This window comes from Urocitellus parryii, chromosome 9 (genome assembly GCF_045843805.1).
Source record: "Urocitellus parryii isolate mUroPar1 chromosome 9, mUroPar1.hap1, whole genome shotgun sequence".
NCBI lineage: Eukaryota > Metazoa > Chordata > Mammalia > Rodentia > Sciuridae > Urocitellus > Urocitellus parryii.
This window is the reverse complement of record NC_135539.1, coordinates 52,438,064-52,452,771: the sequence shown is the minus strand read 5'-3', so window position 1 is coordinate 52,452,771 and position 14,708 is coordinate 52,438,064. Positions and strand designations below refer to the sequence as shown.

Below are 14,708 nucleotides of genomic sequence, written 5' to 3'. Positions count from 1 at the left end.
ATAATAGGGCATAAATCAATGAAGTCCTAAAAAAAGAACAAATCAATACCAAAAGCAGAAGAAGACAGGAAATAATTAAAATCAGAGCTAAAATCAATGAAACTGAAATGAAAGAAAATTTCAAAGAGGTTTCTTTCTCTTCTGTCAGAAGTTCAAGCGGAATTATCTCTGTCATTCAGGTAAGAATCTGGTAGAATTCCTAGAGATAAAATTCCTAAAAGTGTGGGTGTCCATTGATAATGGGTATCCCTAATGTTTTCCACAATGAGAATCACCAATTATATTTCATGTTTGGGGAGGGTTTTGCTAATTAGTTTCTGCTCCTGTAAGTTGTGATTCTCTGTATTTGCCTGCTGGTACTCTCCAACTTAAGAGTAACTCCAATTTTAGGGTAGCACAAATTTACCTCACCTTTCATAGAAAGAATTATTGATTTTTACCTTTGTTTAGCCTTTACTCGTTGTTTGGATCTCTTAAATGGTTGTGTAAATCTCCTGTTCTGTTTTTAAGCCGGCTAATTTTAAAGTTCAATTTGATTACATAGTACCCACAACAAATGGTTGCATTCTAGTTTGGTTTGCTCTGGTCTGTTTTGGCCTGATGCAGAAATTCAGCCAAAAACAAAAACAATGACTTCCCATAATTTTTTTTTTTTTTTGATACCAGAGATTGAACCCAGAGGCACTGAACCACTGAGCCACATCCCTAGCTTTTTTTTTTTTTTAATTTAGAGACAGAGTCTTGCTAAATTGCTTAGGGCCTTACTAAGTTGCTAAACCTGACTTTGAACTTGTCATCCTCCAGCCTCAACTGGGATTACAGGCATGCTCCATCACACCTGGCCCATAATTTTTTTAACACATAACAAAACATAACAACATAGCAATCCTAAAAATTCCTACAAAAAATATAACTAAAGAACCAATGATATGTGTACAAAAAAAATGTTACCACAATGTTTACAATAAGTAAGATAATTTATTTAAATGTCTATAAATTTTAAAGTTGATAAATGTCATTGAAAACCATGATATAGGAGCTTACAGATGGTGGAGTTGCAGGTTGCAAATCCTACTTTTTTCTGCTGCAGCAGGCAAATACAGCAGAAATTGGAATCAAAACAATCAGAGAATAGCTATGCAGCAAGGTGAGTGACAAAGAGTACACAATGAAGGACAATTATAGATAAGCAGAGGCTTAAGACTATGGTTACTAAAACAGAAAGCAAGAAAGAATTCATCAATCCCAAACCTGCACCTGCAATGTCAGGAAAAATCTGGGGAAGGTGTGAAAAACAAAGAAACAGAGGCAAAGCTAACACCTTTGCCTCAGAAACACTGGTAGAAATGAAATGCACACCAAATTAAGCTGGAGCAGAAGCTGCAAAGTGTGCTGATGCATGAAAAGTGTTCTTTTTCTCAGTTTGTTGGTGAATTGGAGCAGGCAGTCATTTTATAAATACAATGCCTAAACTGGCAGCTCTAAAATGATTACATTTACATAGTTTTGTCCCACCTAGAGATACCAGCAAATATTTACATGGGAAATGCCTTTAAGCCAGGCATCTAATTAACTTATGTAGTGGGATCAATATGAGTCAAAAATTTCCTGAGCCCCACCACCAGCAAGGGAATGGAGCAAAGCAATCAAAGAGGAGGTGGGGCACTGAAACTGTCCAAGTGTAGTACATTTATACACATGCCACAGCCCAACAGAACTTAATTTGCCCCCAGGTTGGAGAAATCTATCAAGAGGATTCACTAAGGAGCTCATAGGCCCTGGCACCAGGGCCAAGGATAAATCAGGCTGCTGGGCCACAGATAATATAGGCCCTTTCCCTCAGGGCCTCCAGAGAGCTCGTAGGAGCCCAGGCACACAATGGAACCACTGAAGTCATCTACATTTGTACTACAGGTAGGCAGAATGAAGTTTGTATGAAGAAGCATCAGACCCTGAATTTTGTGCAGTTTGTGAGGTAGAACTCTGTTAGATTATGGGGTAGGGGGAAAGACTAAATATACAGTTCTCCCAACCAGCACAGAGACAACTGGTATTGTCACTACCTCCATGCCCAGAGACACTCAGAGGTCATGCAGCCTCTAGGTAAACAAATGAGAATAAGGATAGAATAAAAACATCAGAAATAAATCAAAATGGCAAGATTATAAATACCTGTGTATAATGATACTGTATGTAAACGGTCTCAACTCCTCAGTTAAAAGACAGAATTGTCTAAAAAAATACACTACATAAATAGAGCCAATAACATAAACCAAATAATCATCTCAACAGAAGCAGAAAAAGGCTTTGACAAAATTCCATACCTACTCATGATAAAAATCCTGAAGAAACTAGGGATAGAAGGAACTTACATAAGCATTATACAGGCTACATATATGGCAAACCCAAAAAACAAAATCATACTAAGGAGAAACCAAAGTCATTTCCCCTTATACCAGGAACAAGACAAGAATATCTACTTTCACCATACCTTTTCAATATAGTACTTAAAATTTTAGCCAGAGCAATTAGGCAAGAGAATGAAATAAAAGGGATGCAAGCAGGAAAAAATAAGCCATCACTGTTGGCAGATGATATGATCTTGTTCTCAGAAAATAAAACAAACATATAAAAGAACTGCACCAGAAGATTTCTAAAGCTGATAAATTCAGCAAAGTAGCAGGTAAAAAATAACATAAAAATTAATAGCTTTTCTATATACTAATAATGAATCTACTGAGAATCAAGAAAATAGTTTCATAGCATATTATTTTTACAAAGTAAAATAAAATATATTACATTTGAAAATACAAATAACTCAATTTATTACATAAAAGAAAAATTCAGATATATAAATGTCTGTGTGAAAAATAAAGGAAAATAAATAATGCTTTCCAATGCCTTTTATAACTCATATTGAATCTAGGCTAATATTGCTAAATGTATATCACATTCGAGTTTCACCAAGCAATGAAAGTTTTAATATTTTACATTTTGCAGTTTACACAGAATACATACATCATGTTCTTCTTTAACTGCTTCTTCTAGCTGAACTGCAAATTGTGAACAATTTACCAAGAACGAACTCATATCATCCCCAACCTTTCAGAAAAATAACAAAACAGAAAGTTACTTTTATTTTTCATAATCCATTTGCATACTTTTCTTAGTACACATAACTATATTTTGAAAATATTTCAATTTTTATGTAACTTATATTCCTTCAAACATGTAAGGCAAGAAACCATGCTTCAAATGCAAATTTTCCCAGAAAGAAAATGTGGAAGAAAGTACAATCTGGGAATTGGTCCATTAATGACACACTGATTCTCCTCTTCTCATTCTCCTCTACACATCTGCAGAAAATCCAACAGCCCAGCTTTACTCTCCTGAAATTTCAGGTGGTCTAAAAAATGTAACCACTGTGTGTATAACTTAAAAATATCTCTTTCTGATTGGCAGCCATTATGAAGTCAAACAACAATAAGTGTTGGTGAGGATGTGGGGAAAGGGGTACACTTGTACACTGCTGGTGGGACTGCAAATTGGTGAGGCCAATTTGGAAAGCAGTATGGAGATTCCTGGGAAATCTGGGAATGGATCCACCATTTGACCCAGCTATCACCCTTCTCGGACTATTCCCTGAGGATCTTAAAAGAGTGTACTATAGGGATACTGCCACATCAATGATCATAATGGCACAATTCACAATAGCTAGACTGTGGAACAAACCTAGATGCCCTTCAATAGATGAATGGATAAAAAAAAAATATGGCATCTATACACAATGGAGTATTATGCAGCACTAAAAAATGACAAAATCATAGAATTTGCAGGGAAATGGATGGCATTAGAACAGATTATGCTAAGCGAAGCTAGCCAATCCTTAAAAAACAAATGCCAAATGTCTTCTTTGATATAAAGAGAGCAACTAAGAACAGAACAGGGAGGAAGAGCATGAGGAAAAGATTAACATTAAACAAAGATGAGTGGGGGGAGAGAAAGGGAGAGAGAAGGGAAAGCATATGGAAATGGTAGGAGACCCTCAATGTTACACAAACATTGAGGGGAAAGGGGGGGGGGGAACAGGGAGAGAATTGAACAACAGCAGATGAGGTAGAGAGGGAAGATCGGAGGGGAGGGGTGGGGGGATAGTAGGGGATAGGAAAGGCAGCAGAATACAACAGTCACTAATATGCCATTATGTAAAAACGTGAGTGTGTAATCGATGTGATTCTGCAATTTGTATTTGGGGTAAAAATGGGAGTTCATAACCCAATTGAGTCAAATGTATGAAAGATGATATATCATGAGCTTTGTAATGTTTTGAACAACCAATAAAAAAAAGAAAAAAAAGAAAACAATATCTCTTTCTGTTAGAGAGTGAATATGACACTAGGACTGTACCTCAGTGGTAGAATGCTTACCTAGCATGGACAAAGCTCTGAGTTTAATCACCAAAATCACACAAAATTTAAAAAAAAAAATGTGAACTACAACTTTTGACTAAAAGTACACTTAGAAAAAACTGTAGTCTTCATTTTTACCTATTAAGCAACAGAAAACTTTGAGGAAGAAAATAGTTACAGATTAACACATCACAACAATTTAAGCTTTTGTAGTAGGAACAGTGATTTATAAATCAGAAAACCGACCCATGATAAACAAGTATTAAATGCACATATACAGTTAAGATTCTCACAGAATGGTTCTCCATGAATGGTATATTCCTTGAACATTACATTTTAAACATACTCAAAGAGAAAAAAAAACTGAAATAATCATCCAAGAGAGTGGGAAATGCACAGATTAGAGTTTCTAATCAAAAATATAAAGCAAGACCACCAGCATACTTTAAGATTTTCCATACACTCATATTTCAAGTGCACAAACACAGAAGATGGAGATCAGTCTCACTAAGTTTGCAGTTTAACCAAATAACATCTAAAAAGGAGACAATACAGGGCAAGAGGGTTAAATACATGTGAAAAGAAGTGTTAATAATAATGAATCATGCAATTAAAGCTGGGTAAGAGGACATAAGGCCAATAAAATGGGAGTAGAACCAACAGATTACAGCTCCCAGTGAAATCAAAGAATTTCTGGACTCAGAATATTAAATGTACTAAGTAGGAAAGATAGGAGGTAGTGGCTATAGATTAGATGATTGAAATTCTAATTATAAAACACTAATAATGACAAGGATTAGAGAATGCTACTTCTCAGTAGTTGGATAGAAGATACAATCACTGGGGGGAAGAAATTCAATGGAATAAAGGCTAAATTATTTGGAAAGCTCTTCTGCATGAACACTGAAATAATCGAGAATAATGACAATAGTAGATGTTGTGAGAAGTAGATTATATAATAATTCAGACTATAATGGTCTATCATATATCAACTCTTCTTTTCTTCCTTACTAATAGAAATTTAACTTTATTGGGCATGGTAATACATACATAAAATGATAATAATGATGATAAATTTTTAGCCTCATTTACCAATAACGGTAATCATGTGTCCCAATCAGTCCAAAGAAACAAAAGTAAATTATTGTCAAAAACATCCAGTAGTGCTATAAAGCAGTCAAAAGTGCCACTTAAAATTAGGATGTAAGAAGACACAAAAGGTCTTCACTCCAGTGTTGATATCATGAAAAGAAAAAGAATAATCTTCATGTTTTTCCTTGAGGATATTGAAAAGGCAAGAACTGAATTCCACAGGACAAGCTCTTTATAAATGAACAAAGAACCAAAGCCATATCCATACCTAATGGGGCCATAGTAGATATAGGATGGTAGTTGACCCAGTGTATACAGTCTAAAACCAAACATGGCATTGACAAACAGAATTTGAAGCAATGAAGAAATATCAACTGAGCCTTTGACAGTCAGTCAGCCTGATAGATGAACAGGAATGAGAAAAAGTACCAAATGCAAAATAGCTACTGGATTCAACCATACAAATTCAACCCAACAAGGTTTCTCCCACGGATCCCTCCACGTTTGAATTTTTCTAAGAAGATAGCAGAAAAGGATGTCTACATATCCACTGGGAATGACCAAAATTAAAAGGACTGACAACATCAAGTTTGGTAACAAGGTGGTACCACTGGAACTATCATACAGGCTCTTAGAAACTCAAAATGATACTGCCCTGTTAGGAAACAGTTCAGAAATTGTTCACAAAGTTAAACATACACTTACAGTATAAACTATTAATTGAACTCTTTTTTTTCTATTTTTTTCTAATTGAACTCTTAATAAAACATATGTTCTCCAAAAGAATTATATACAAATGTTCATAGAGTTTCATTCATAATAGCCAAAATAGCTACTGGATTCAACAATACAAATTGTTTATTAACTGGTAGGTAGATAAACAAATAGTGGTATGGCATGCAATGTAGCACTCTTCAAAATAAAAGGAACAAACTACTGATATGTGAATACAACAACATAAATAAATCTCCAAGATGTATGTAATAAGGGGGAAAAGCTGAATAAGCAAGTCTACATACTATGTGATTCTATTAATATGAAATTCTCAAAAAAGCAGAACTATTTGAAGGACCAATGACTGGAATCAAGATAGGAGGAAAGAACTGAACACAAAAAGGCATAGTGAAGCTTTTTGAGATAGTGGAAATGTTTCAGATTTTGATTATAGTAGTGACTATAAACGACAAAAAAAGAAAAAATTAAAATAAGAGAAATTCTACTCTGTATATTCTTGTGATGGTCACATTTGAAGCTCTGCCAGATTTAACCAAAATGTAACCAAACCTATTTAAAATTGAATTCCAAACTCCTGCCAGCTCAAACACTGGCAAGATCAAAGAAATCAATCCTTCCAGGAAAGCAACAAAAAGGAAAGGTTGTAGATTATAGAAATCAAATGAGAATCAATTAAATTAAAAGTTAATGGTTCCAGCTCAATTCAATTCTTAGGAGAGTGCAAATGGTTAGCTCTTCAGTCTAAATGCCAAAGAAAAGAATAAGCATTCTCCAGAAAATAAATTATATCTCCACTCCCAATTTTCAGAATATTATAATGCTCAGAATTCAATACAAAAATATATAAAATATATGAAAACCAGGAAAAATGTAATCCATAATCAAAAGAAAAAACAGTATAAGAAAACACTCTGATGACCTAGACATTAGAATAAGAAATCAAGGAAATTTTAAAATCTATTATTGATAAAAAGCATTTTCCAAGAAAGAAAAATAGAATAGGTAAAGAGGTGTAGAAAATAGCAGAAGAGATGTAACAATATCTTCAAAGAAACCAAAAGGTAATCCTAGATATGAAAATTATAATATTTAAAATAAAAAATTATCAGATGGAGCTTAAGAGCCAATCAGACAGTATAAAATGGATTGAACTTGAAGATAGTCTAAGATATATTGTCCAAATTGAAACACAGAGTTCTCCAGCATTATACAAACCTTTCTGAGAATACTTATCTGAGTCAAATACCAAAAAGCATTCTTCACCACCACTCCTGAATGTCAGCAGGTCTGAAAAACAGTGTGGCAGTAAAAACTGGCATTCCATTTTCCTCAAGGTATTGTCAGTAGGGTTGAATGGAGAGCAAATTTTTACCATCTCTCTGGTAGATACAGATGGCAGCCCACAACATACCAGTGTTATGTTGGTGGGGCCAACCCAGAAACTTCTCTTTTACCCTGTCTGAAAAAGCTAGCAGTAGAATGCAGCAAGGATATCTCCTCTTACTACATTTGATGCAATACTGGAAACCACTGCTAGCACCAGAAGTCAAGCTAAGAAAATAAAAAGCATTCAGATTGCAAAGAAAGAATGAAGTAAAACTCTCCTTTGAATATGACATAATTATCTATACAGAAAATTCCAAGTAATCTATAGAAAACTTCTAGAATGTAAATGTATATTGAACAAAGTTGCAAGATACAAAATCAGATGCAAAAGCAACATATAAAAATCAATCATGTATATACACTCATACAAAACATGGAAATAAAATTAAATGCCATTTATAATTATTTCAAAAAACATAAAATATCAATGTATAATTAAAGAAATCATCTACAGTATCTAAAGGATATAATTTTTTTGCTGGTGAAAGAAATCAAACAAGACCTACATAAATGGAGAGAAAAACTAAATTCATGGTTGAAAGATTCAAGTATATCATTACACAGAATCAAACTCAATCCCTAATAAAAATAAAACTAATTATATAATTAAAAAGTATTACTCCATGTATCAAGTGTAGTGAAGTATGGTTGAATGTTAAAAAATATGTAAAATAACTCATCAATAAGCTGAAGGAGAAAAACCATATAATTATCTTAATAGTTGAATTATTCCAATATTCAGAATGAACATATTTGTTAAAACTCAATAACCTCCTTTATTCTTTTTTTAGCAAGATAGAAACACCTTTCCAGTACTTTCTCAATATTTTGATACAAAACATGTATCTCAAACTGACACCAAGTCCATCCTTGAAAATTAAATAGGAGAAGCATTATTATTAAAAGTAGACTCAAGATATACCTTAATTAAACTTTAAGATAGGGGTTGACAGGGGATGAAAAAACTAGTACACTTCTGTCAAATTTTCCAAAACTATTGTTTTCATGCATAGGGAATTCATTCTGAGAACATATGTGGATGCAAAAAGAAAACCTTATCACTTTTCAGTGTTAATTTCTCTACATTAGGGTTATATACTTACAGATAAAGATAATTCTTTCTCCCCAGGCTTTGCTACTGGTTTTGCTCCATCTTCAACACTAGATCCATAGGATTCTTCTAAATTAGAAACAACCTGTGAAAAAATACAATCCAAATTAAATATTTTAATACTTTAAAATTAATTATATTAAATGTAAAACGTAAATGTAAAGCCAATAATGCCAGGATCTTTTTAGCGGTAAGACATTTCTGCCAGTGTTATAATCTTAAACTTTCCATTCCATGCCCCATCATATATCATCAAGATCATATCATCAAGCCATCACATATCATCAAGCCGTAAGGAATAGTCCTTGATTTTACTCCCTAGCAATGGAGAGATGCCCTGGCTACCATTTCTGTGTTGATAAACATCTGAAAGAGAAAGGATGTGTACATACATGATGGTTGAAGCATTAAGTAGGGTTTTCTTCAAAGTATGTTTTGACTTTCTTCTCTGAAGGGCGTAAGAAAATAGAAATGTGGAGACAGAAATCAATAAAGATTTAGAGGAATTTCTCTATGCTAACACTTCAAACTTTGAACTAGTATTGTGGAAGTTTGACAAACTATATTGTATTCTTCCTCATTCTTCTCACATATATTTGGTACTTTTACAATTCAATTCTGAATCATTATACCAAAAAAAAAAAATCTCAGAGAACAAGGGCTACTTTTCCAACACTATGAACTAATTTTGAAGTGTAGAGAAGAGTTAACATAGCAGACATGAGACTCAAAAGTGTGTTGTTATGAATTTCCGCTTGCAAAGGTGGCCTTAGCCTAGCATTAGATAAGGTGAATTTCAGAAAGCTTCCTACTGTTCACTAATGAGTAGCTCCTATCCCTAAACTGTTTGTACAAACAATGATTTATGCTGCACACCTGATTTTCTTGTCTGATTGGAATTTTTGGTACATGCTAGACATAAGACACCTAAGTGACCACACCCAATAAAACTCTGGGCACTGAATTTCTAATGATTTTCCCTGGCAGATATTTCACTTGTGTTGTCACAATTCATTGTTAGAGAAATTAAACATGTTCTGCATGATTCCAAAGGGAGAGGATTCTTGTAAGCTTGGACCTGGTTTCCTCTAGATTTCCCTTCATGTGTCTGCTATAATAAATCTTACGAACAGTATAACTATATGCTGAGTTCTATGCATCCTCCTAGAAAATCACCAAACCCAGGAGTCATTATAGGGACTTCCCAACATGGGAACCAGCAAGTGTCTTACCACCTTCAGATGTTTGGTAATCTTCCTGATCATTTCATCCTCTGCTATTAACTCCTTTGTCTTACTTGATGGAATGGGCAAAGCATAGCGTACAACGGATTCTCCTGTTGGTGGAGATCTTAGAACCATTGGTTCAATTTTATCACGTACTGATTTTGCACCATGTTTTTCTTTTGGATTAGGTAACAATGGTAAATTAAGTTGTCCTTTTTTCTGAGACAATTCTGGAGCACTTGCTAATTTGTTACTATTGGATGACAGATTGATTGCTGACTTCATTTTGTTATCAATTTAGCTTCCAAATTGTAGATGAAAAATTTAATTTCTCCCTGAGAATAAAACATTAAGACATTCATAGAAATCTGTACATCATTTAATTAATCAATAAAAACAGAGTCATTCTAATCAAACCATATGTTTCTATTGGTCTGATATTTTAGCAATTTGTTCAGAATACATCAAGCAACTTCTAGGAACTACAATTACACTTTTGACTCTTCTGAGTTATAATTATTTAAATAAAACAATGAAAAAAGAACATAGTTATCAGTGTATCTAATTTACAAAAAGTAGTTATTTAAACCTAAGTGTAATAACTATAACAGTAAAAGCTTCATCATGTTTAAACTAAAATATACCATATATATATATATACATATATATATATCTCACTCTTCCAATTTTACATCTAATTAAACTGAACTCAAGGAAGTTAGTTAACAGCTACGAATCATAAAGATAATTAGTATTAAGTTTAAAATTTCATCATAGATCAATTTTGCTACAAATCATGTTTCTTTCCTGTACTATTCGCTTTCAGAGTGTTGACATTTTTATCTATACACTTTATAGTATTTTGTATTTTATTCATGTGGGGGCAAATAAATTAAAATATTTCAGAATTTAAATGACGGAAGAATTATCAATTCATATGAAAATGGCAAATCCCAAAACCAACTCCAGAGAAATTACAAAATGGAGAAGAAAATGTTCCTAACAACAAACAATATGTTTTTAAAAAACTGAAAAAGTGGAGCACTTGTGTGTTGTTTGGAATGAGAATGCAAGAGGAAAGAAGGCAGAGGCAATAGTGAAGAAATATATTTAGAAAAAAATCAAATTCTGTTCTTACCTTTTCCCCATATTAATCTAATTCATGCCCCTAATATACATCATTACTCTGAGATAAGAAGTATAGACTGGATAGACCCTTGACTTTCATTCTTCTACTCCTCTCTCCCTCCAAAACTGATTACAAATCCCAGAATAATGGCTCCTCCTAATGAACATTAAACTGTGAATAGAATGGCAAATTGAAATAGAATAACATCAGTTCTGCTACTTGACTCTCACCACATGTAAGCTAGACCTAGTGGTCCTTAAACTATGTCTCCCAAAAAGATGTTTTTGAGTCCTATCCCTAATGCTATAAATGTGACATTATTTGAAAACTGGTTGTTTCATATATAACCAAGCTGAAGTCTTACTGAACACTGGTGGGTCCTAAATCAAATGACTAGTTTCACTACTTTTAAAAAAAGCCATGTGGGAACAGGCAGAGATTGGAGTGTTATATGGGCAAGCCAAGGGATTTCAAGGACTACAAGCTTCCTCTAGAAGGAAATGAGAAAATATAGACCTGCCTTTGTTGATAACATACTAAACATTATAAATTCAAATTTTGTAAAGTCAGTATCTAGTATTGAGAGGATCTCCCAAAAATTTGAAGAATCTGACAATAAAAAGATTTCATTTGGCAAAAATCATAATAAAAGATGATGGAATTCTATCAGCATATCTATGTAAAATATCAACACCAAATAACAGGCTATTGTAGGGAATAAAACACAAAACCAATGATAGGAATTACTAATGTTATAAATTAAGTCATTTTGTTTATAAAAATTCAGAATTGAGCCTGATCTCTCCCTTACTGCAATAGTTTTGGTATCTATTGCAGTATACCTGAATAAAATATTTCTTATCATCTAAAAATTAATTAAATCACTTTGAATAAGGTTTTTAAAAATGTTACTATTTCTCAAGAATTTTGATGCAATCCCTAATATAAAAAAATAATAATTTTTGATATAATTGTGAATTTTCAAAATATTTGGAAATATTTGCATTTCTGCATGTGAACTTTTTTTGTATTTTAACTGTTAAAGGATCATGCACATGATTTACAAAGAAATGTTTTTAAAATACACATGCTTACCCACTCCTCCAACACACACAAATGGAGCCAGAGATACATGCCTTAACAGAAAATTCTCAAAAAGAAAAATTCTAAACATTTTATACAACTTGCTAATACTTGCTGGATTGTGAATAATACAGCAAAAAAATACCTTGACTTCACTGAAAACTTTTACTTCATCTAAAAACTACAACTGCTTTATTACTACCCATAGACACAGTATAGTTAGTTAAAAACAAAGCTGCCAAATAAGTTTTAAATGTAGTCAAATATGAGTTAGGAAAGATATTTGATGACAATGTCCCACAAAAAAATCATTTGAAGGAAGAACACAATGCTCTTTTGAAAATTGTTGATGACAATACCAAATGTGTGCTTTATAAAATTTAAGTCGCAGGCTTCCATCCCAACTTTTAAATATTTCTCACACTAATTGTGACTTAATGCTTCAAGTAAAATTAATGTTATAAGAAAAATGATGCAGAAACTAAAGTTAAGCTTATATAATTGTAATGCATCAAAAAGTGTTAAAGGAATTATATCGCCAAAGAAAAAAACAAAGTCAGAGAGAGGAGGACCTGAAACAGTATTTAAAATGAGTAGCCCACTATCCATAAAGTAAAACTAAGAGGGGATATGTTGAAAGCGAAGTGAAGAAAACATCACACAAGAATGAGTGATGAACTATGTCAAATGCTGAGAAAGGTAAAATGAAAATAATTGACTCTGGATTGTGAATATACACACTCTAGAGAAAATTTACTATAAAAAGGGGTAAACAGTTTCTTACTAGAGGGAGGAAATATGTAGTCAAAGGGAGGGGATTTTTTTAAATATAAGAATATTTGTATGCTGTTGGAGTTGAATTGTGTCCTTCCAAAAACTAAATTCACATCCCAATTCCGGAACCTGTGTGTGGGAAGAGGGTCTTTGCAGATGTAATCAAGTTAAAATGGGCTCATGAGATTAAAATGGGCCCTAATCCAGTGACTTTATTATCCAAAGAAAAAACATGGACCCAGACACACATGTAAAAGAATGCATGTGAAGACTAAGGCAGATATTGGAGTGATGTGTTTAGAAGCCAAAGGACAGCAAGGATTGCCAACCATCACTAGAAGCTAGGAGAGAAGTTTTGGATGCAGTCTCCCTAAACACCTCCAGTAGGAACCAACCCTGCCAACACCTTGATTTGGGACTTCTAGCCTCCAGAACTATGAGATGATAAACTTCTGTTTCAAGCCACCAACTTAGCCCCACTTTGTTACAGCATCCATCCCTCACACATACATGCGCTGATGAAAATGATCCAATGGAAAGTTGTCTGGTAGAGAGTAAAACGTTCAGATAATATCTTTGAGTAAACAAGGAAGGAGTTTTAACACAAATGGAGCAACTTGCTTCAGATTGGTACAAAAAAGTTTTTATGTATGCCTGATTACAGGCAGGAAGGCAGAGATGTAAGATGTGATTTGCTTCAAGAAACCAGTAAAAAAAGAATATAACATTTGCTTGGTGCAAAAGAATACAGTCTAAAAAATGCACCCATGAAGTTCACATAAATACAATAAACAGTAACATGAGGTGTATTAGCAAGAAAATAAGAATTTTACATATTTATTACATTTAGCCCCATTTAGTCCTTCTAACAACCTTAAAAGGTAGATTTTTTATCACCATTTTTTATGCCCAAGTTTATTGATCACTTTCCACCATTACCACAAATATTTTGTGGTCTTACCCTTCAGGATTAATTGTATATTCATTTCAAACCCTTTAATCAAACAGGAAGGAAGGAAGGAAGGGAGGGAGGGAGGGAGGGATGGATCAAGAAGCACTGTTTAGGGAAATAGGTGATTTGCCTTAGATCTTCCATCATTTAAAAACGACTAAGCCCATACACTGTAATCCCAGGGGCTGGGTAGGCTTTGGCAGGAGTATCGCAAATTTGAGTCCAGCTTCACCAATTGAGAGAACCGGTCTCAACATTAAAAAAATAAATAAAGTAAATTAAAAGGGCTGGGGATATAGTTAACGGTAAAGTGCCCCCCCCCCCCCCCCCCCCCGGCTTCAAGAGAGGAAGAAGAGATGGGGAGGGGAGAAGATCAGCACAGCTGCCAACTGCTTCACGCGTCAGGAAAACTAGGGGAGAAAGACCGACGCTCCTCCCTTGCAGCCAATGAAAACCTTCTGTGGCTGGGGAAAGGGCCTCACCGCCGCTCCCCTCCCGGGCGAATACCTGCAGAGGCGGTTGCAAGTCCGGGTTACTGGTAGTTTTACTTCGGCGAGGCTGATTCTAAAACGGGAAACTGTCTAAGATAAAGTTGGAAATTGCGAGCTTCCTAGATTTCCTTGAGGAAGGAAGCCAACAAACCCCTCAGACGCCGGCGCCACCCTTTACAAACCGACATTTGTGCTGAAAAGAAAGGCCGGGCCTTTGTGTCCCGTCCCAGGGCGGCAACAACAACCGCAGGGCGCGGGTCCCCGACCTGCCTAGACGCCTTGGCAAGGCGACTGCAACGTCCTCAAGGTCGCGTGCTGCG

The 14,708-nt window shown here is 34.4% G+C and overlaps 1 protein-coding gene across 1 annotated transcript in view; it reads right to left on the bottom strand.

Annotated features, from left to right (window-relative positions):
* Ccdc7 (coiled-coil domain containing 7) overlaps positions 1–14,429 on the bottom strand; it is a 106,159-nt gene extending 91,730 nt beyond the window's left edge. The window contains exons 1-4 of the mRNA XM_026405166.2: positions 14,405–14,429; positions 9,966–10,294; positions 8,726–8,818; positions 3,019–3,102 (exon numbers count right to left, since the gene is read on the bottom strand). Of these exons, the coding sequence (XP_026260951.2) occupies positions 3,019–3,102; positions 8,726–8,818; positions 9,966–10,244 (456 nt within the window). The 5' untranslated portion in view covers positions 10,245–10,294; positions 14,405–14,429. The remainder of the gene's footprint in view (positions 1–3,018; positions 3,103–8,725; positions 8,819–9,965; positions 10,295–14,404) is intronic.
* Between the last annotated feature and the right edge of the window lie 279 nt (positions 14,430–14,708).